The following is a 23,240-nucleotide window of genomic DNA, read 5'->3' on the forward strand; positions in this document are numbered from 1 at the left end:
GGCCAGCAAGACTAAAATGAAATATATTGAAAGGAAATGCTTGTTCAGGTCAATGAGAACAGTACCATTTGTATGAATAGCAACTCTAGAAATAAGAATCTGTTTGTTTTCAAAAGGCACTTTGATGTTCCCTGGAATAATGCATTCTAATTTACCTTTCAATTAATGGAAGCTACAAGGTCTTCCAACTCAGAACTAAATTAGACATGTTCTGTTAAATCTAAAAATGGCATTTTTTAATGCCTCTGGATATGAGTTGTTAGAAACAATTGGATAGGGAAACAGTTCCCCCAAGCCTACCCCCCCATATCATATTTTGAATTTTCTTCTAGCTATTGATCAATGTGGAAAACCTGATTGTGGACTAGAAAGGGTTTTGGCTTGAGTAATGCTGGATCAAACCAGACACTTTTCTACTTCAGAAGGTAGCTTTACTTGGAAGAATTTACATTATGTGACAACAGCCCCCCATACATCAGCATCTGCCTATCCCAGGTCCTTGGGAAGGACTCGATGGGTGGATAAAAATGTCAGATCCAATCTGAATATCCGGCTGACTGTGCGATGAACCATAGTACAGATAGTCCTCAACTTGCAACCATTTGTTTAGTTATCAAAGTTACAACAAAGTTACAAAAGTGACTTATGAATGTTTTTCATACATCCCCATGATTGTGTGATTAAAATTAGGATGATTGGCAACTTATTCATATTTATGATGGTTGCAATGTCCTGGGGTCACGTGATCACCTTTTGCGACCTTCTGACAAGCAAAGACACTGGGGACGCCAGATTCGCTTTACATCTGCAGTACTAACTTAACAACTGCAGTGATTCACTTAACAATTGTGGCAAGAAATGTTGTAAAATGGAGCAAAAGTCACAACTGTCTTGCAATAAAAATTCAGGGCTCAATTGTGATAGTAAATCCTAAATTCTTGAGAAGAACTCAATGCCAACACCAGTTAAAAAATGGGCAGCTGTGACTTCACATTGTTGTGAACAAATAATAATAAGGCAGTTTTACTTGGAATAGCCTTACATCCTGCTACAATACCTTTAATACCACCAAACAACGTCTGCCTGTCCCAGGTCCTTGGGAAAGACTTAACAGCTGGATAAAAATGCCAAATCCAGTCTAAACATCTGACTGATAAAGTGACCAACCATAATGATAAAATGTTTATGCTTCCTGACTCATAGCAACTCTGTGCAGTTGCTTAGAATTAAACAGAGAGTGTATTCTGACTATAATTTGGTTCCAGGAATTCTGCAAACAAGTAAAAACAAGTTTTTCAAAGTGTCTGTATCCTGTTAAAAATTAGGAATAAGTAGCATGATAAAAGCATTTAGGGCAAAAACAGGAAGGACAAAGTATGTTTTAAATTTCTTAAAGACATAATGCCACACAGCGCAAAGATTTAAAAGAGTAATTTTTCATGAGATTTATCAATCATATGTCTTCTGCAATAATTCCCACTGCATTTACAAAGTTTAAAGGAAGTTGGGCAAATGTACAAATATTACACTGGCTAACATTTGTACATCTTTTAGCATATAATAATGAAAGCTTAAGAAAAGAATAAAATATTTAAACACACATTATCTCACTTTTCAATAATTAACTAGAAAACCCTTCAATGGACTTAGTACCCAAGTGTGGAATTTGGAATCTGACTCTTACTACATCTAGATAAACACCATTGTGGCAGATAGAAGACTTCTTTGTAGATTTCATTTCAATCAGAGCAGTTCACAGTTTCCTTACATTATTTCCAATATGATAATTTGTACCTTATGTGAGCCGGCCATGGTTCTTCTTACTGTGCTTTTCCCATGCATCATTTCCACATATTCAGCATCAGTCAAAGGTAAGTTGCTTTAATCTTTTGACTTGCATTAATAGATGTGTATCTGCCTTTTAATAAGAGAGATGAAGGTACATTGTAGATTTTGCTTATATGGATCTCATATCTAGATCATTTTGAATTAATTGGGAGGTGGGGGTTGAGATGGGGGAGATTATGTTAAATGGATTGCTTTGTGAGCCATCAATAGTTTGCAGCAAGTTAGGTCTTTCTTCTTATGAAATCTGGATTTCTGCTTTAACACTGAAACTATTCACAGGAATCTACTTTAGAAAGGTTTAAGAAAATAGTTTTTCTAATCCAGGCCAGATCTTTTAAACCAATGGGAATTACTTCTGAACAGTTTTCACTGTCAGTTATTAACATCTTGTGTAGTCATGACCAATAGTTGACATATATTTGCTTTTCAGGGCATCACATATTTGTTGGTTTTGCAAAAATTGGCTGAGGATGCCATTATCTGAATAAAGTGCCACTTACTATAGGTTTTGTGTGAATTAACTGTATGTACATTTGCATGTGCACATTTAAACAATATTGTAAATATATGGTAATATATCTCATCAAAGACTTCACCTGTTATCCAGCAATTTTTTTCAATCTATTCTCCTTCTGATCTGTCGTCTTATATTTTTTTCATACTGGACTGAAGTAATTCAAAATTAGAACATAATGCCAGGGTAGTTTTTCCAATAGAGATCTGTTTGATCTAAGGTATAACAACTATGTATAGCAATATAGTTGTTTAGCAAAGTGCATTGCTAAAAGTGCATTCTTTAACTTCCCATGCTCTTAAGTATCTTGGAATGTCTTGTTAAAACAATGACAGATAATCTGCTTTTAAAATGCTAAACCATAAACTGGTTAGATACCGAGTCTATCAATGAGAAAGAAAGGTAGCTAGCTATATTTAGAAGGAAGGGGTAATCAAGCCCATCAGTCTACATGATTGTAAGATAAACAGCTGCATAATGCAAGAGATGAAGATAGAATTTCTAGGTTTCAAGATGTATGTCTTTATAAACAGAACTATGTTCCTTTGACTTTGGAAGTAGGATCTTTAGCAGGCATTAACTACAAAATTTCCAAGAGATTTAAAAATATATGCTATGGAAAGCCAATTTATGGGACTGCCTCTGTTCAGTGATCAGAATGTAAATGAACTTGGCTGATAATTTAAATAGAGTAGAAGAAATGATTGAATGTTTTATTCCAACTACTTGATTACAATCTGTGTGACAAGAGGTGATGGTTATATATTCCATTGAGATGCAAATACAGAAGAAACCACGGATTATAGCAAGGGACTACATACTTACAGTTCATTTGGCAGAGTTTTTTTGTTTTTTTCAAAGTTGCTTTACAAAAAATATAGGGGATATCTCGCAGTACCCCCTTGGCCACATTTGCAAGAGGTTTTGAGGACAAGGCCTTTCATAATAACTGGGTATTATAATGAAAGTAGACTAGTCAATTTTGAAAATCCAGAGCACTCTATATTTTTTATTTTTATATTTTATTTAATCACGTTGTCATGGAATTGATTAAATTTTAGGCCTAAGGGTGGATGTGAACAAGAAGGTATGTCATTAAGCACAGTGTCTCCTTGCTTATTACACCCAGCAAGGAATAATAGGTGGAGTCTTGCAGGTGGTATAGTCCTCAATGACAAAGATTTAGTTCCAGTTCATTAAAAAAGGTGATAAGGAAGGTATATTGAACTATGATCTGAGCAAGGAGGTCAGGTAACTTGGCTGCTAACCAAGTGTGGGTACTCTCGGATAAAATGCATTTTCTAGATCACTTTTGAATGGAGTTTGGCACTTGCTTGCAAGGAAACCTGCAGGGGGAGATATGAAAGGGTACTTTGACATCCTCATTGCTTTTTAAACAATGTTTAGGTCCAATTGAAGGTGCTGGCATAGTATCAGGAAACAAATGGAAACAGTGGGCAATATATTTGGGAAGTTGAGTACCCCACCTTTAAATTACAGTATGCTTAGCTTACTTGCTTCAAAATGTGATCAGCAAACCCTGCTCTGTCTATCCTTTTCACTCAACTGAGTGACAACTGAGCTTTCTGCCTAAGTCTTAAAGTTCAGTCCTTTCAAAACCTTTCATAGTGTGAGGATTTACTGAAGAATTGCTTCTGGATACATGCGCCTACTCAAATACTGGCATAATCTTCCATTGACCTTTTCTGACTGCCCCTGCTGAGTGACAGCAAGGTGAGGGGCTTCTTGTTGTGGATGTCCTCTCCAAAAACTTCCTAATTGATTTTAAAAAATTTCCTAAAGCCAATTTATCTTGGACCTTGCTTCAATGGTATGCTTAGTTGTCTCTGTTTTTAAACCTGGTTGCTTCTCTCTTATTTGTCTTATGTTTATTTTGACATATGGTTGGTTATATATTTCTTGACGTGGTTGCAATGTAATGTCCTTTTGTTGAAACATGGCTTTTTGTTTTATTCTATCCTACATATTTGTGGGCAACTGTATTTCAACGCATAGTTAGAAATCATCTGAATAATTTAAAAAATTAGGAGGAAAATGCAATTTATAACTTTAGTGAGGAATGGATAGTGGCTCTTATGGGGTGGGAAGTAAAAAAAAAATGTGTCCATGGCTGAAGCCCTGAGCCTTTTTTTTTTTTTTTGCATATTAAAAAGGTTGGGGATTCATTTGTGCCCCCATAACTGCTATATGCCCCTGGAAATGAATTCTGTTCAGCCTGTACTGATAGACAAAATTCCTATTGAAGGCAATTTTGAAAATGTGTCGTATTTCATTCATGCTAGTAAAAAAAAAAGAATTATGAATAATACACTGAAAAAACTCCCACATTTTTTTTTTGAGTTTCTGTTGGAGCCATTCGTTGCTTACAGTGGGAGGAAAAGTGTAAGCTATCACACTCTAAGGAACATATTCCTTAGTTTCCTGCCCCAGAGGAGAGGTGTAGGATGGCCTTTTGCTTTTCCAAGAAGTACCTTTCTGTCAGTGTGTTTTTCTTGGAGTTGGAGGCAGACCAATTTAAACTTAAACAAATACAGGACAAGCAGTGATGCTAAAATAGAAGCCAGTGTCTGGAGAACAGATCGTCTAGACACAGAGTACCCCAGAGTAATGAAATGCTATTATTGTGCTTTAGATTTAGGATGGACAACTTTGGGAAAAATAATGTGTTCACTGAGTAGAACTGGTTATGATACGAGGTTTTCAATCTTTTATTTTGCTTTTTTGTTTTTAAGCAAAATAAAGTGCTTTCTGTTCCATTGAAATAACAGAATAACAGAGTTGGAAGGGACCTTGTAGGTCATCTAGTCCAACCCCCCCACCCAGGCAAGAGACTCTACACCATTTCTTGTTTTTAATATTTTAACACATCTACTTTCTTTAGTTTTTGACCAAAAGTGGACAGGAAAATATGTGAGATATACACACACAAATTTCTGACTTACTTTCCTGTACATGTCTATACTGTCCTATGTGTGTGTGTGTGTGTGTGTATACATATACTGTACATACATACACACGTGTGTGTGTATACACACACATCTGTACATATGTGTGTGTATACACACACATGACAGTATAGACATGTACACATATATATATATATATCACAGAAATTACTAATATCCTATCCTGCTATTTAGGGTAATTTGTACATTAGCCAAGGGGAAGTGCAGAAAAGCTAAAGGGCAAATAGCAGGTGGGAAAGTGGATTTTGAATGGCAAATTGACGTGGGCTCCGATCCAAATCTGGATTACAGCAGCAGTTTGGGGTTCTAAACTGCCGCTTTTCTTTTTAAAGAACAGTAGCAGTGTTAAGCATTTTCAAAAATGTCATAATGTTTAATTCAACAATATGCAATTATATGGAAGCATGAAGAAGTCTCCATTTTTTTCCTATTAATCTGCATTGAATGGTGCTCCCTTAATTATATTTGTATTATCTTTGCAATTATAACATCAGTTGTACAGTTACGATCTTTGGACTATAGCAGGACTTAAAATATGTCTTCGTGGAAGATTTTTTTAAAGACTCTGTGATCTGATAACGATAAATGAGGAACATTAAATTAACCTGAGTATATAGATACCTAATGTTGCCTTCATTCCATTTTAGTAATTTATTATAAAAGAATATGTTTGTGCATTAGGATGATCAGATAATTGGGCAAATGTGAACTCAAATTTATCATGGCCACTTGGTATTATAAGATGGAATGCTTTCTATGACAATATTAGAGTTCTGTTAAACTTATTTTGATTGTATTGATTTTGTGCAACTTCCTAGAATCACAATTGAAACAACACAGATGCTTTTGTAATAAAAAAGATTTTAATTATCATATTTTCGATTGCTTATGTATGTAAAATATTTCTATATTAAAAGTAAATTTCTTTATAAATGTATAATATTTTTCAGAAGGATTCAGTGAGATTACAGCAGAAAATACAGCTGTAATGCTATAGCTTAGTATTTTCTCCAAATTGCTTGCTGTAAGACACAGCAAGTGTAAACTTAGAGCCAGCTAATGGTTAAAACTGCATGTGTTGTCTATGCCAGGAATACTAATAAAAGGTACAGTCCCTGACAGCTGTCTCAGCTCAGGCAGCATAGCTTTCTCTATTATACAGAACCATGAGTTAATTATAGAAAGTTGTAATGACAGACACTAAAATAGTTATTCAAGTTGCATGTACTCATTTCTCTCTGCAACGTGTTTAGATAACAGTGGAACTCTCTGCTTTATGTGAGAATCTCAACATACTACATTAAAATGTATATCTAGTACTACCGTATTTCTCCAACAATACGGCCTCCACCAATAGGAAGGCCCAGCATGATTTCTAGGCATGAGGTGAAATTAAGTCCTGCCCCCAAAATGTAGGCCTATTTAAACCATGCTTTTCCCACCATTTCTCACATCGTTCATTAGAACTACATAAGGTGAAGAGAAATGAGCGGGGGGTATGGGGAGAAAACTTGCCTTTAGGAATGCCCTGCAGGTAGCCTAGGGTAGAATACCCCGATAGCCGATAGAAGCTCCCTGAAGGCAGAGTCCCCAGCCGCTTCAGGGCATGGCGTGGCTACCCATGTCCCCTCGCCTTTAGGGCAGTCTCTTTCAGGCGATGGAAGCTCCCCAAATGCAGTCACCAGCCACTTCGATCAGCTGGTAGAAGCGGCCTCGGGGCAAGCACACATACACACTCCCCTTGCCGCAAGGCTGCTTCTTTCAGCAGATGAAAGCTCCCTTGAAGGCAGAGTCCCAAGCCGCTTCGGGGTGAGGCGGGGCTGCCCATGTCCCCTTGCCTTTAGGCAGTCTTTTTTGGGCAATGGAAGCTCCCCAAATGCAGCCACCAGCCACTTCGATCGGCCAGTAGAAGTGGCCTTGGGGTGAGCGCACACACACACTCCCCTCACTGCGAGGCCGCTTCTACTGGCCGATAGAAGTGGCTGGTGACTGCATTTGGGGAGCTTCCATTGCCCGAAAGACACTGCCTAAAGGCAAGGGGATACAGGTAGCCACGCCTTGTTCCGAAGAGGCTTGGGACTCTGCCTTCAAGGGAGCTTTTGTCTGCTGATAGAAGCGGCCTCGCGGCAAGGGGAGTGTGCATGTGTGCTCGCCCCGAGGCCGCTTCTACCAGCTGATCGAAGTGGCTGGTGACTGCATTTGGGGAGCTTCCATCACCCGAAAGAGACTGCCTAAAGGCGAGGGGATAAGGGCAGCCACGTCATGCCCTGAAGCAGTTGGGGACTCTGCCTTCAGGGAGCTATCTTCGGCCGATAGAAGTGGCCTTGCGGCAAGGTATGTGCGTATGGGCCGCTCTAGGTGGGGGAGGAAATTAAGTCACCCCCGAAAAGACGGCTTAGCCGTTTTTTCCAGGGGTCAAAAAAACAAAAGACCCGGCCTTATTTTGTGAGAAACACGGTATTTAGGGAAATCTACATTTATATGAATAAACTTTGCAAATTTATCAGAAGGAGAATAACATTAATGCAGATTAATGTAAAATTGTGCAGATGAAAATAGATACATATTATTTAAACCATCAGGTTTAATTGGGCATTAGGATTATAACTATTATTTGTCACAGTTTATAATCAGGTAAAATATATCGAATTATTGTAAGCTACTCTAGCCAGTAGATCAGACACAGCAAACACAAAATTCTGAAAAAGATAAATTAAAAAATAAATTAACAGGCTAAACATATTAGAATTTTTCTAAGCCAATCTGTGTTGTTCCCAAAGATGTATTAATATTTTTTCCAGTCTGTGTTTTATTTATTATTTCTGTGGTCTTTATGCACTGTCTCTGCCAAATACTCAAGATAGTTTCAAATTTAGAATACTATCATATAATTTAATACATGGATAAGAAAATAAAAAGCATGGGAGGCAGAGAGACAATTTATATGCACATTTATATGTATGCATATATTTCTAAAAGATGAAATACATTGGATCTTAGCCAAAAGGCTGGGAAGTGATTAAGAGGAGGCATCTTAATGCAAACTTTCTAGTAAATGAGTGAAAAGATGAAGGTCAAATTGAATGATACACCCAGTGCGGGAGTGCAGTTCAGTACTTTCCTGCAACACCATTCATCCCAATAGCTACAACCTCAGCCAACAGCCTTACTAGGTCTAATAGTAGGGATGGCCTTGAAATGGATGGATGTGATATAGGGGTATATTATTTCCTTCATAAACCCTCCCCCTGCCAATCATCCAGTGAAAATTTTGTTGAAATAATAGTATTGAAATATTATTTACAGCACAGTAGCTTATTTTAGAATGCTACCAGTAGGAAAGATTCTTTTAGCAATGGATAAAACTAGGCTCAGCCCAAAGCTTTGATAGGAACTAGACAATCCATGATCCATGGGTCATTATTGCAAAGATATTTCCTTTGCTAAACAGACAAAGCAAATAACCATAAACAATTAACAGAAGAAGGAGCAACTTCTGATTTCTCAGCTTCCTCACTAAGTTTCCTAGAATGAAGCTGGCAGTGGTTGTCAGAAATTTTCCTTCCTTCCTTCCTTCCTTCCTTCCTTCCTTCCTTCCTTCTTTCCTCCCTCCCTCCCTACACACACACACAAACATTTTTATTTATATATTTTCCTATATTTGCATAGGGCTTTCTTATTTTAGACTGTCCCTGTTTTAATTCCTGGAACTTTGGTTTGGGTATGCTACTCCGTTACCCTTTCATTAAAGGTGGCAAGTTTTAAGTAGAGTTTTAGTGCAAATATGATTCACAAAAGTTTGTTAAAAAGCATCTAGGAAGATTCTTAAGGTTCAATCTGAGGAACTTTGGTGGTGAATCTGTTCAGAGGTAAGTTTAAGCGTTGTCTTAAATCTCTCATATTTAAACCATGCTTTGGAGATAGGACTATAATATGGTGGCCTCTTTGTATTTTAGTTTATCACTGATGCAACACTATCCACAATTATTTTTTTTCTTCATATAGGCCACAATACTGGTCCTCGAATAAACAATGACAAATTATACAAGTTTACCTATTCTACCCAAGTTCTTATTGACAGAGTGAGAGGTTTACCCCATGAGAGTGTGGGCTATCAAATTTCATCTGGAGTGGATGTCAACTTAGTATGGAGAAATCCCAATAATGACGATGACCAGTTGATCAAAATTGCGGTAGGCAATTATTGTAAGATGATGTTATAAAGGCATTTTCTGATAATTTGGGTAATGCAAATTTAGTTAATGTAAGTCAAGAGGCAAAATGTGATTAATTTATACTTATAGAAAATATAGGATGCATTTCAAAATTGAAGGCATTTAATATTGCACTGTACAGAAAGTATAGCCCACGATGTTCAGTGGTACATACAGGGATACAGGTTTCAACATAAGGAGCTATCAGGCTCAAAGTTAGCAACTTTGTGAATTGAAGCCAAATGAGAAATATAGAGATTCTATTTAGAATTTTCCAATTTTAAGGCTCATCAATTATGTAGAGTTATCAATTATGTAGAGTTTAATTATTTCAGGATGCTTCTGTAAACTCTCATGTAATAGAACAAAGGCCAGATTTGTAAAAATCACATAATAGTAAACAAAAATAAAAACCCCAAATAAATCACATTATGAGTTAGTGTGCCTTGTGAATTCATCATTGTCCTTGGCCAATTTGTGTAAGACTGATTAGAAATTGCAGGTTACACATTGGTTTTGAAAAGCCACTTCAAAGTACACAGATAAAATGGAAAATACATTTTGAAAAATAATTGAAGAAAGGGGAAATTAAGTCTGAGGAAATAATCTCCTATTGCAAATTAGCTGATTTTTCCTATTTTATTTTATTGGGGGTTGTTGTTGCTTTTGCCTTTCTAGATTACAGATGTATCACTTGAAAATGTGAATGAGCGTCCTGTAGCAAAAGACATTTTTCAGCAGAAAAACACCAATAAATTATATGAAGAAGAACATCTTGCTGCTTTAAAAAGGCCTGTATTTCTGCATTGGATTCGTGGAAAGGTAAGAGAATAAGTAGAAAGGTTCGTTTTAAAGGTTTTATTTATATAAATCTACCTTGCATGCTTTGAATTAGGGTCATGATATTTGTAAAAGGCTAAATGATATGTAACCCAGTCACCATGTATTATATAGCTAGCACATGCTCAAGAGCTGTCTTGTAAGTTCCACGCAAACAATAGCAGAAGATTTAGTAAATCTGATAGATAATACGGCTGGGGAAAGATCCACATTCAAAGCATACACTGTGATCAAGAACTTTCAATGGCATTGAGTATCAAGGGGAGGGCAAAGAGCACAAAAGTTTGCACAATGAAAAGTTCAGTTATTCTTTCTGCATGCCACGACACATGTAGAATGGGGTGGGGCTTCAGTTGGTCAGTAATGGCTGCCATCCTTACTTTTTGAGCCCCTCCCCCACCAATGGTTGCCCTTGAAGTCATGCAGGTAGCAACTGTGGGAAACACTATACAACCAAAGTGTCTTTTCCAGGATTGTGTGTCAGCTGCAGTTACTTTAAGGTGATCCCAGCAAGCGTTACATACACACCCACATGTACTCTGAATCACTTGAAATCCAGATCTCATCCCAGCCCTGATAGAATCTACATGGCCAATGTACTAGATCCCAGCGTTTAAAAAAGCAACGACTACTACATCATCGTGACTGCTTTGAGCATATTGTGCTAGTTGTGGAGTGGACAGATTGGCCTTTTGCCTTCACTCTCTGCCAGAGCAATCAAAATAAAATGTCAGGGTGTTTTTGGGTGGAGAAGCTGCATTAGATCACATTCATGAGTGGTACTATCTTGTGGGTAATCCATTCCCACACATCCATTCATGTCTTGGATTCTCCATTCCAGTCTAATACCAGGGAGGGTCGGAATGCATAATAGAAAAGCAATTTGAATTGTGTGGGCTACAGTAAATCCCCTGGGTTTTTTTTTGTATTGAACGAAGAACACAGGATCAAAGGCTGGTGAGCCCACTCTATATCAGATCCCACTGGTGAAAGCTTTATGATCTGAAGATGGAAAAATGGCATTTCGAGGATGAATGAGAAAGACTTCAAATAAGACTCACCTACGTGCCTTGAAAATGTTTGCCCATCATGGAAATAAAATACTGCTCTCAAAGGGATGCCAAAATGTATCAATAGAGTGCCATTAAGAGATAATGTACTTATTGTAACCTCTATAAAGGGCAGAATGGGCAGCAGCTCAGCATATTTTAAGTGCTTGAGGGCTAGGTAAAAGAACAAAGTCTTGTGGTTTAAATTCAGAGGCAGCAGCCAGTGCAAAGATCACTCTGCCTCTGACACGTCCCTCTGTTATTAATTTCACTATGGTTCATTTTTGACTGATTGCATAGCTTAGATCAAGGACCAAGATTTACAGTATGTGTTATCTCAAAATTTCTGCTGGGGTGGCAAAAGGGGAGTTAGTATGAAAGGTGAGCTTATTAAGTCAATTTCATGTCATATCTTGACGACTAATCAGTGTACCTGACTATTATTAGGGTCAGATAGAACTAACATTAGTAGTTTCTTCCTGCCATCCCAGAGACAGATTATTTATTTTCACTTAATTAGGGGAGCCAATCATTTTGGGATACTTTTTCCCAGTTTCTGAGAATAACATGATGGTATTAGGATCGATCCCAGTCCATTACATCAACATCACCAGCATTATTGAGGAAGCATCTTGTGCAATCTCCATGGCAAAGAGAAACAGAAAATACTATTTTAAGACTGTTATGGACTGGAAATTATAAAGAAAACATCATGAGCACATCATCACCATCATCATCTTCATCATTGTAGCCATTGTCTATGCACTGCAAGATGAAGGCTTATAAATGTTTATTCTATGCTTAGAGGGAGATTTAAAAAATGCATAGATTGTTTAGATTATGAGTTCCCAGAAAAAAAACATCATGTACCCTCTGGAGACATCCACATCATCTAGAAGACTTCTGATATGGATCAAAATTAGTATCTTCTCCATCTCTCCCAAGAGTGCTTTTCCAAAAGACTCTTCAGTTCTTCTTGGGTGAGAAGCAAAATGTTTTCAAGGAAAAAAGCATGAAAGTCCAATTGCCTTTTGGAAAAAGCACTTTTGGAATAACCATGACCTGGATGATTGAGAGTGTAACTTTTAGCCACTAGTAATCTAGTCTGGTAGTGGTTCCCCAGGGTTTTGAGTAGCTAGGGGCTTCACCTTCTGATCCTTTTTAAAATTGAAAACACCAGGAACTTACTTTAGGATATGCAGACATGAGGATTTTTGGAAATTGATTTACATTAATCTGGAGGTCACCAGGTTGTGAAAAGCTGGATAAAACCTTCTACATTAAAATTAAGTGTTCTATATCAGAGCTGGAAAAGGGTGTATTAAAGATGCTGAGCTTGTCATCTGGAATGCTGACAGCCGGAGTTCGACACCTGAGTACCGTATAACAGAGTGAGCTCCCATTACTTGTCCCAGCTCCTGCAACATAGCAGTTTGAAAGCATGCAAATGCAAGTAGATAAATAGGTACCACTTCAGTAGGAAAGGTTCAGTGCGCCTTGGCGTACAGACTTGTTGGCTACATGGCCATGGAAGAAGCATCCGAAGATGCTTCTAATAACACTGGCTCCCTTGACTAAGAAATGGAGATGAGCACCTCCTCCGACAGTTGGATACCACAGTTGGAAAGGGGAAATCTTTACCAAAGCTGGATACTCACCTCCCCCAAATAAAAATACTTATTTGCAAACAAACATCACATGATCCATCACTTTTTGTACTAAACATTCTAAGTCATTTGGTTGTTTCCTGCACTTGGCATTTTAAATAACCATCAGATGGTAATATTATTTATTCAGGGAAGCTTGAAAAAGATTTATTACATCTGATTCTGGGTCGAATATTTTGATATCAGGCTTAAGTTTGCATGGCACTGCTGATTTTGCATGAATTTAAAGTGCTTTGATGTTTCTATTATTGAAAGAAAGTGTTGCATAATAAGATCATTCCATGCTTGGAAATATATAGATTGTGTTTTATTCTGCAGACTTGACACAGATTTCTGTTGTTGTTCTGCTGCTTTTCATTGGACATGCTTTGGGATATAACTGTGTAGAATAGAATACTGATTCATCTTAATAACTGTGAAAATAAGTTAATGATAAATAATGACTGGAATTTTGGAGGATGGTTTTCAAATTAAAATTGATTCTTATTACAAATTCTCTCTTTCTCTCTCCTTCCAAACTTTCTAGGTTAAAAATTTCTACTGCTATGAAGATGAACCTTCTATTATCAAGAATCTCAAGAAAGGCCTGGCTAGTTTGTTTCAAATACAGCTAAATTCTGGATCTACAAGCGAGGTACTCTATTCTTTCATGCATGCTAAAATGCATTTGCTTGTCTTGATTTTAAATTGAACTTATTTAATTTAGGCACCATACAATTCCAAATTGACTCTGGGTAGTGTATATCATAACCAAACAGCATAGAATAATGCAATAAAATTATAAAAACAAAGGAATAAAGAGAATAAAGAACAGGAACAGATAGGCTATTACTCTGGAAAATGAGATACATCATTAAAAAAGAAGAGAAAGGGGGATATAGATTTTTGTAAAAATTATATAAGCCTTTTCTAGGTATGTGTTCACATTTGGGCAGAAATAAATGCAGCGAGTGCCACCCTCTTACAATGTTGAGGACAGAGTTTTAAAGAGTTAAACATAAATGCCTATGTCTTATGTATGTTATATAAGAAGCTTGTGATTTGACTAACACACTACCAGCAGTGGTGGGATGCTGCCGGTTCGGACCGGTTCTAGTAAACTGGTATCTCCAACAATCATCTGGCCCCGCCCATCCACCCCACCCTATCCTGTCCTATATTTCCGCATTTTTCAGCTCAGCTGATTCATGTGGCACAGTGGATTCCCGCACCTCAGCTCTTTTACTTACCGGGACTGCCCTAGAAGGTAAGCTGTAGTGTTTAAAATTGGTGTATTTTGAACGCTGTGCGTGCACACAAAGCACTCTCTCATAGAACCGGTAGTAAAAAAAAATTTTAATCCCACCACTGACCACCAATAATGAGATTTATAATTCTGCTGAAGAACCAGCTCATTATTGCCCTCAAAGTAAGGGTTAAGAGCAAGACAAAATGAAGTCACAGTCATGGAGTGCTATATTAACAGTATAAACATAAATATATTAGTTTTCTTACTAATATATTACATTATATTACATTACATATATTCTATTACATTACATCTATATAAATATAAGTATAAATATAAGAGCCTGGCTCTGCCAGTTGGTTTGGGAACCAATGGTGGACTTCTATGCTGGAGGTAGCAGCTAGATTGATGGAAGGCTCCACCTCCCCCCTCCCACCTTGCACACTGCTCTCCACTCATTCATCTTTTTGGTTATCATACTGATGTATTATCATTCTGTTCTTTTTCATTGTTTATTCTATTCTTTTGTTTTACTTCTATTTATACTTCTTTCATTTTCTTCCTTTTTATTACTGTTAGCTGCCTAGAGTAGCCCCACAGCGAAAATAAATTCAACAAATAAATAAAAAATGAATGTTACAAATAAGGAATGAATTTGCTGCACATGTATCCTATGTTGAAAACCAGTCAATTTGTGAAATGCTCATTCCCTTTTACTAAGCTTTTTTGTTTCACCATGTTCGTCTCTCATCTCAGCCTATTGTAAATTCACCTGAAGAAAACTGGGGAATCTAAGATAGGAATATAGTTTTCTTTGATTCTACTCAACTAATTTTATTTGTTGAAATCATAGTTGGCAAACCATAACTTGTCGGGCTACAAATAAAGCTAATATTTGGTGCTTGATTTGTAGAATTTCTACACAAATGTCAGTTGTAAATTAAACAGAACTTCTGATTTACTTTAGTGTTTAAATAAGACCAAGTGTCTCTAAGAGCTCAATGTCAACACATGTGTCCTGATATTATTGTGTCCAATTCCATTATAGTACATGTGACATCATTTGCCCTGCCTCTCCTCCTTGTACAGATATCCTTGCTATAATCTATTTGGAAATCTAGAGTAAAGGTTAGTTCAAGTCAGTATAACAATAAAAGACTTATAGAGAACATTTGGACCTCTTCCTGTCTTCTCTTGGATGTCATAAAGAAATATGAATAGTCAAATCCTGAACAAATATTTAGAGTTATAATAATGGAGAATGTTGACACAAATTAGTCAGTTTTGCTTCTTGAAAACAAGTTGTGTGAATCCACTCTGTGTAGTTTCTGCCATGGTTCATGACATAGTGTATTATATGAACACAGCCAGTTGTGGCTTAATCAACAGATCATAGTTAAGCAAGTAATGCCTTAATGTAATACATGAATAGGGTTTTATTGATATTAAACACTTCTTTGAAATTATCCTACAGGTTTTAAAAATGTAAACAGTATCACTCTAGTGGAAGTTAGAACTATTGGGACTGCAGATCTTCCTGTACCAGCTATAGTCTAAAGAAAATTCCTTCACTGAGGTGAAATTTACCTTGGGTAGAAACTGAGTTGCTTTATTGCTGCAGTAGCATGATTTTATTAGTTGTACTATTACTTTGAGAATATTTATAATAAAAAGCAGAGACTATGTTTTGTAAAAAAAAAAAAAGTTGGTCAGCAGGTCTTTGATACACCAACATGTTTATTTAATCTATTCTCTAGATTGATATTTGTGGAAAATGTAATGTGACTTATCAAATTCGGCAGAATCAGATCACTAAAGTGAAAGCCCTGAACTCTTGCAAGTTAGAACATCCAAGTGTAACCAACCACAATCAGGTACAGTAGGGTACACAACTTTTCTACTATTTGGTTAATTCTTGGGGTTTAATCTTGTGGTCCCAATCCTAATTACTTTCTTCAGCAAATCTCTAGTCAGTTAGATAACTTCAGAACTACGATAATTATACAAATTCAAGTTTGTATCCAATAGATACAAACTCAAGGTAAACCGCACCAAACTCAATTGCAGGAAATACGACTTCAGCAACAGAGTGGTCAATGCTTGGAATGCACTACCTGACCCTGTGGTTTCTTCCCCCAAATCCCAAACACTTTAACCCCAAACACTTTAATGGGGTTGATCTCACCCCATTCCTAAGAGGTCTGTAAGGGACGTGCATAAGCATACCAACGTGCCTTCCGTCCCTGTCATAATGTTTCCTTTTATTCTTATCCATTTCATGTATTCATAATCATGTTTATACTTATATCTGTTATCTAATACGTGCTTGACAAAATAAATAAATAAAATAAAAATAACATTTTTTTTGCATCAGACAAAAAGTCCCCAAAGTTTTGAATAGTACTGAATAAAGAAAACATGCGTTAGGGGACAGTAAAAGCTAATATGGTTCAGTAAATACTTTTTCAAATTTCTTAATCACTTATTAATGTTAAAAACATAATATAAACCAGTTATCATCCTATATTATGGCAATTGATGCTATTTGATTTGCTTTCTTTTGTTCACCATAAAACTACTGTTAATTGACTTCATTCCATGTTATAATTTAGAACAAGATAAATTCAAGTAATTTTATATCCAGCAAACAGTATAATAAAAATAGATTGATGTAATTTGGAGAATTAGTTTCTAATTTTATTTATGTATTTTTTATTTACATAAAATCATTTTTCAGCTCTTCAAGGTGACGAAAAAAGCCACTTCAGCTGTAATTTATGTACTGGAGGACACCTTCATTAAATCTGTGCGGGCTGAAGAAAATCATATTTTTAATTTGAAATCTCTGCAACTTATTGATACAAAGGTTATTTCAAAGTAAGGTGGTTTCTTTGTCTATTTTTCAGAAAATTTCCAATGGTCAAATCCAATTAATAATGCTTTTAATCTTTACCTTTGTTGATATCCCAAGTACTATAATTTAAAAGCAAAGGGAAAACATTTTGAAAACAATATATTTTTGTATATAATTCAAGAAGCTTAACATGTTTATTATTGCTATCATTGCTTTGTATTAATTGGGCTTGGAAGAAGTGCTTTTCAAGCATATAAGCAAAGCATATCTCCTCAACACATTAAAACATACCCATAATTAAAAAACTTGAATGGCTACCTGGAAATTTCTCTCTAATTGGGGTAAATGCATATAGAGATACACTTTAGCCCCAACCACTCATGTAGACAGCCAAGGATGGCTTTTAAAGCAGCCAAACTAATTATGCAAATGATACAGCTACTTTAATAATCCAAAGAGAGGTACTTCGTCTTTTTCAATTGCAAGGCTCTTCATCTGAATGCTTCACAGAGCCTGACTTTCTCCTGTTCTCAGGAATATCAAAGTCCACGGTTGATCTGTCAAATCTAAACAAATCTTTTGTTTTGTTTTTAAAAAATGCTGCAGCTCTACATATTATTTGATTCCTTATTTGCATGAATTTTGCCACAAATAGATATGTTTTTGCTTATAACCATTACTCAGCTATATATATCTCAGAATATAGATGTCTTGTAGCCCTTGCCAACACATATAGCTATTTTAAGCTGTTTGTGTTAGAGAAGGCATGCTAGTTGAACTGCTTCCTTATGTACATACTATAGGCAGAAACTGGAACTGAAGTCAACTGAAGCTGGTCCAAGAATGAAAGCTGGGAAGCAAGTTGCCAGCATTATAAAGGCTCTGGATTCAAATTATGTGGCAATTTCTTTGATGGCAGATCCTGTCTCTCATGAATGCAAAAGTTGTCCATCAGTAAGTAATAAAGAAATGCATGAAAGGAAATATAAAAGTTATGTACTATTGAAATGGCCATAGCTAAAAAGGTACCGGAAGGAATTAGAGAACTTAAGATTACTTTATCTAGGAAACATATTCGCTGCTACTATAGTTAGCAGACTACTATAGTCTGAGCCTAATTCCAAGATTTTGAACTGTATGTGAACAGCTTTTATCCCATGATGCTCTATTCTCCTCCAGCAATTGAACAACTGAGAATTCTATCATGCAACATTGCCTGGGCCATGTCAGGAAAACCTCACCACTAGAAAGCTTATTTATTATTCATCTATTCTTCTTCAGTATAATTGTAGAGACTAAATGTCCATAAATCAGAAAGAGGCAACTTTGGGGGTTAAGGTCACACTTGGTTTTTAAATGGCATATTGGGGAGAGACTCCAAAAATTGGGGGTTTAGCACAAACATTTTAACTTTACTTTTAAATTTTAAAATGAAAACAATTATATTTAATAATATAATCACTCCTCACATATTTACAATAGGTTTCCTTGCCAGATATTTCATTCAACACAACTTTCAGAGGAGCTGTAAGGATCACACACAAGATTTTGAAAATGAGGGCCACATACAATCCCAAGGCCTTGGGTCATACATTCTTGTCTATAAAGCAATATTTAGCATAGGATATGTAGGGATGCTCAGCTGAAGTTTTTAATCTCCAGCTGTGTCCTGAGCTATTAGTACTCCCTTGCCATTCATTAAGGCTCCAGAAATAGCTGCTATCTCACTCATCATTGCTTTTGTATGTTTAATTACAATTCAGGTAAGGTGAACTTGTACTGTTGAAATTATACAAGTGCTATTTGGAATTAGCATCTGCTACTATTGCTTAATAACCCTGGCCCAATAAGAGATAGGGTATTTTAGCAAAGGCTGAGCTGAGCTCCTAATTTCCTACTTAGGAGAGCTGCAATAAACATTGCTGGTAGGAACAGCTGAGCTTTCTCAAAAGAATGCCAGAGATAATACTGGATAACAGAAGTGGCTGTATACGGTAGCACTGGTCAAAATATTCACTCAGCTCTGTACTGGAAGTTGTTTGAACATTCAGACATTTTTTTTTCACATGACAGACAAAACTTCACAGGATGTTTCAAAGATAAAAAAAATCAGACTTTTGAAATTAGACATCTGAAGATTTAAAATAATCCTGGGACAAATATTGTAGGTTTTACTGTAGTTTGAATATATTGTAGGTTTTATTGTAGTTTGAATATATATATATATACATACATATGAAATAGATGGGGCAGTTCATCAGAGGATTTTGAGCAGAATGCTATCAGAATACTTACATATGAATGTGTTGTTTTCCTTAAGTCAATATTGAGTTGAATGAGCTACAGTAAATTAAAGCTAAATCCAGATAGGCAGATGTACTTGTGGAGTGGGGAGAAGAATGCCATACTTGAAAGTTTGGGAGTGATTCTGGATCTTCCGTGATTGATTACCCTAAAGTAACAGCCAGATCTTTTATTAGCTTTGGCTAATATACAATCTAGAACTCAGGATCTGCAACCCGCCCCCCCAAGAAGATCAATGACACCTCTGCTGTTAACATTACTATCAGCCCTTGAGGAAAACCAATTCAGACTTCATATGAAATATTAAAACTCTACTTTGTTTATATTGGCTATAATATCTCAGTCTTCGAAGACTGACAGTATTTCCCTTTCATTTGCTCTTGTACCAAAGAAATTCAAGTCAAGTCAAGCTTCTTTCTCATATTTAAGCTTCTTTCTCATATTACTTGGTCTTCCTGAGCTGAACCGGCTGTTAATTTGGTTAACAACCTTGGCATTTGCAGGGCCAACTCTGGGGTTTTTAATTGCACTGAGTCTCAGTTTCGTTTAAGGTGACATATCAAGTATTGATTATTACCTTTAAAATTCTGTAAAGGTATGATCTAAGTTAGGCTATTATAAAATCTGCTGGTCAACATATTTCCTCTTCCTCACAAACGTTTTTCTGATCACCTCAGGTTTACTTTCTCATTCCCTTCTTCTGATTTCTCTGAAAAAAAAAAGAAAAAATCTGATGGGATCAAAAGGTCAGTTTCTCTTTAGCAAACCAGGCTAAAGCTGGAGAAGTTTTGGCCTTTCAGTTCTTATCAGAAGAGAGTAGGTAATATCCCAGGCCAATTTGTGGAGTGCTGAAAAAGGAGACCAGCCCAAGTTATAAGCAATTCACAGAGGACAAACCTTTGAAGGGGCAAAGGTTCAAATTGTGTATCTTTTTGGCAGCTGTTTCAGCAGTGGATGGGAATCCAAAAACAGCTTGAACCAGATAATCTTTCAAAAGCCGATGCCGTAAAAGGATTTTTGGTATTTATCAAGAGCCTGAAGAAAGCAACAAAAGAAGAAATCTTACAGCTACTGAGAAATGAAAATAATACAGAAATACTGTGAGTTGCTGGCAATGGGTTTTACTTTTTCTGCAGTAACATCTCCATTTTAAATTTCAGTAAGCTTTGGAGAAAGAATTCTTGTATTTTGTAAAGTTATATAAGATTAGACATATATCTTATATAAGATTATTATGATCAAAATGAATAAAATACCAAAACACTGTTGTAGTTCTTACTTGTTAGCACAATATGCACTGTTTTCAAGCCACTATGAACTAGATCAGAGGTCCCTTTGTTTTTTCCTGGGTAAGCCATGAACAAATAACTAACAAGCCAGCTAATATTATTATCATCAAATAATTTCCTTGTTAGTCAGGCCTTATTATCCTGGTTTCAGATCTAACTTTAGGCTCAAGTAGTTTTGAATTGCAAAAAATACGCAAAATTAGTAGATGGCAGAAAAGAGACCCAGAACAATGCTAACATTTTGCTGCCAGCTAGCATTGTCTGCGGTTTTTTTTTTAATGGAAGCTAGCATTGCCCAAACCTGTTGTGTAGCTGTTCAAATTGAATAGTAGTAACATGAGACATTATCCAGGGAGAGGTAGTCCTAGCATAAAAATGGCAATTGAGACTGGCAACTCTGTCAGTCAGTCATGTAGATGTCACAAAATCACTATTTATAACTCCTGCCAGCTCTCCCATTGACTTTGCTTGACAGAAGCTGGAGGGAAGGTTGCAAATGACAATTGTGACAGTGGAACACAGCAATCATTGTAATTATGAGATAGTTGCTTAGCATCTGAATTGGGATCTCATAATAGGGCGTGAGGGTTCTGCCTCCACTACATGTTAGTCTGTGTGTAGCTCGACATGCAGCTAAATCCACCTATCCTCCAATAAAACAGACCCTATGCATAGATCTGAATGTTTTATTGAAAGAATAGGATATGGTGAAACTGGAGAAAATAGGGATACATACAATGAGAACCAAATACAAGATAGACAGTATTAAGTCACTGCTGAACATAACAATTAATAAATACAAGCAATTTAAATCTCACCAACAATGCTCTGTGTGGGATGTGGGTTTGTCCTTGGATGACACAGATTAAGATGGATGCTTCTTTGTGCTCCTGTCTTCTCCAAATGCTAAAGGAAGGTTTCCCACTTGGTTTGAGAGTGTGGGCTGATGGGTAAAATGGGTTGGGTGAGCTTCAAACAATATACTTTGTATTTGTCCCTCTGGCCACTAGATGAGGCTAGAGAGCAACAACAGTATATAAAGATCTTATGTTGGGACATGACAAGCTACAACAGGCACAACCACAAGGACCAATCTTTTTATTTAATGCTGTTGCAACTATGGTCAGTAAGCAAGGACTATCTGAATCAAAATATTCATCAAAAATGCAAGAAGACACAGCAACAGCAATGTGTTTTAAATAATTACTAACTTTTTATTTCTCTGCTTGGCCTCCATACAGTCCCCAACTAGTTGACGCGGTAGCCTCCGCACATACTTCAGCCTCTCTAGAAGCGATGTTAGATTTTCTGGATTTCAAGAACAAGAGTGGATCTCTCCTTCAGGAACGATTCCTCTATGCTTCTGGTTTCACTTCTCATCCCAATGAGTTATTACTCAGATCTTTAATTGTAAGTTACCCAGAGCAGTCAAGGAAATGTGACTATAGCACAGTTTTTAAGACCATGTTTTTCTTTTTCTGAGAAACACCCTTTTCTGGAGAGATGAACATGAGCTTTTGAAAGTAATCTTGAAGTGAGCTTCTTTGAATCAAAGGAGACTAGCTTTTGACACAGCCTTTGGTTTGGGATGCACTTAGTACTATTAGCAACATGGTAAAAATAATAAAGTAAAAACAAAGACTTTATGAATAAAGCTAAATAAGTGCATTTGGAATTCAAAAAAATCAGTACTATTAGGGAAAATGCGGATAAAAATATTGCAAAAATTCCTCTTCTTCCTGGCATACATTTTCACTAAGAAAAATGTTTGAGGGGTGCCACAATGGGATTTTTCTCCCCTTCACTGCTAATTTTAATGTGGAGGGAAAGAGATGCTTATTCAAAGTTATGAATGGGAAAGTTAAGCTTATATTTCCCTGCCTTTCATATATCAGCAATGCTGATTGTTTTTTCTCTCCTGATTCTTAATTAAAAACATGATAGCCAAAAGTTGCTCTATGAGGCTGCAGATCTGGTGGTTTCCTCATGAAGAGATGGATACCAATCCATCATTGATCCTTTCCCATTCAGCAAAACTGCTCCAATTCTTCATGAGAATATTTTTTTGCAAATTGCTGTCTATTTTATATTTGATAAAATATTGTGTGTTGCACAGCACGATGGTAGGTAGGCTGATCCTTTTTGAATAAGGAGCATTGTTCCCTCCAGTCACAAAACAGGACTTGGAACAGTTCTTTGAGAGATTAGTATCATTTATTTTTTTTACTAATTCATTCAATTTATATGAACACCCATCCCAGATATCTCTTGGTGGCTTCCAGGAAATCAAAACACAATCAAAAGATAATAAAACAACAAATAAGAAATAATATAGCAACTTAGATAAAACTAAGCAAACAGCACAATCAGCCATGATATGGGCTCAACTACATACTCAGGTCCCAAGTTTGGCAGATTTGGCAGAACCAAATCTTTGAAGCTTTAG

The 23,240-nt window shown here is 36.4% G+C and overlaps 1 protein-coding gene across 1 annotated transcript in view; it reads left to right on the top strand.

The window, feature by feature from the left end:
* Positions 1 to 1,697: 1,697 nt before the first annotated feature.
* MTTP (microsomal triglyceride transfer protein) overlaps positions 1,698 to 23,240 on the top strand; it is a 35,132-nt gene continuing 13,589 nt past the window's right edge. The window contains exons 1-9 of the mRNA XM_026698291.2: positions 1,698 to 1,871; positions 9,355 to 9,542; positions 10,242 to 10,385; positions 13,646 to 13,753; positions 16,105 to 16,221; positions 17,085 to 17,224; positions 18,005 to 18,155; positions 20,445 to 20,605; positions 22,036 to 22,204. Of these exons, the coding sequence (XP_026554076.1) occupies positions 1,781 to 1,871; positions 9,355 to 9,542; positions 10,242 to 10,385; positions 13,646 to 13,753; positions 16,105 to 16,221; positions 17,085 to 17,224; positions 18,005 to 18,155; positions 20,445 to 20,605; positions 22,036 to 22,204 (1,269 nt within the window). The 5' untranslated portion in view covers positions 1,698 to 1,780. The remainder of the gene's footprint in view (positions 1,872 to 9,354; positions 9,543 to 10,241; positions 10,386 to 13,645; positions 13,754 to 16,104; positions 16,222 to 17,084; positions 17,225 to 18,004; positions 18,156 to 20,444; positions 20,606 to 22,035; positions 22,205 to 23,240) is intronic.

Source organism: Pseudonaja textilis, chromosome 6 (assembly GCF_049901715.1).
Source record: "Pseudonaja textilis isolate UNSWEBS1 chromosome 6, rPseTex1.2, whole genome shotgun sequence".
In the NCBI taxonomy this organism is placed as follows: Eukaryota; Metazoa; Chordata; class Lepidosauria; order Squamata; family Elapidae; genus Pseudonaja; species Pseudonaja textilis.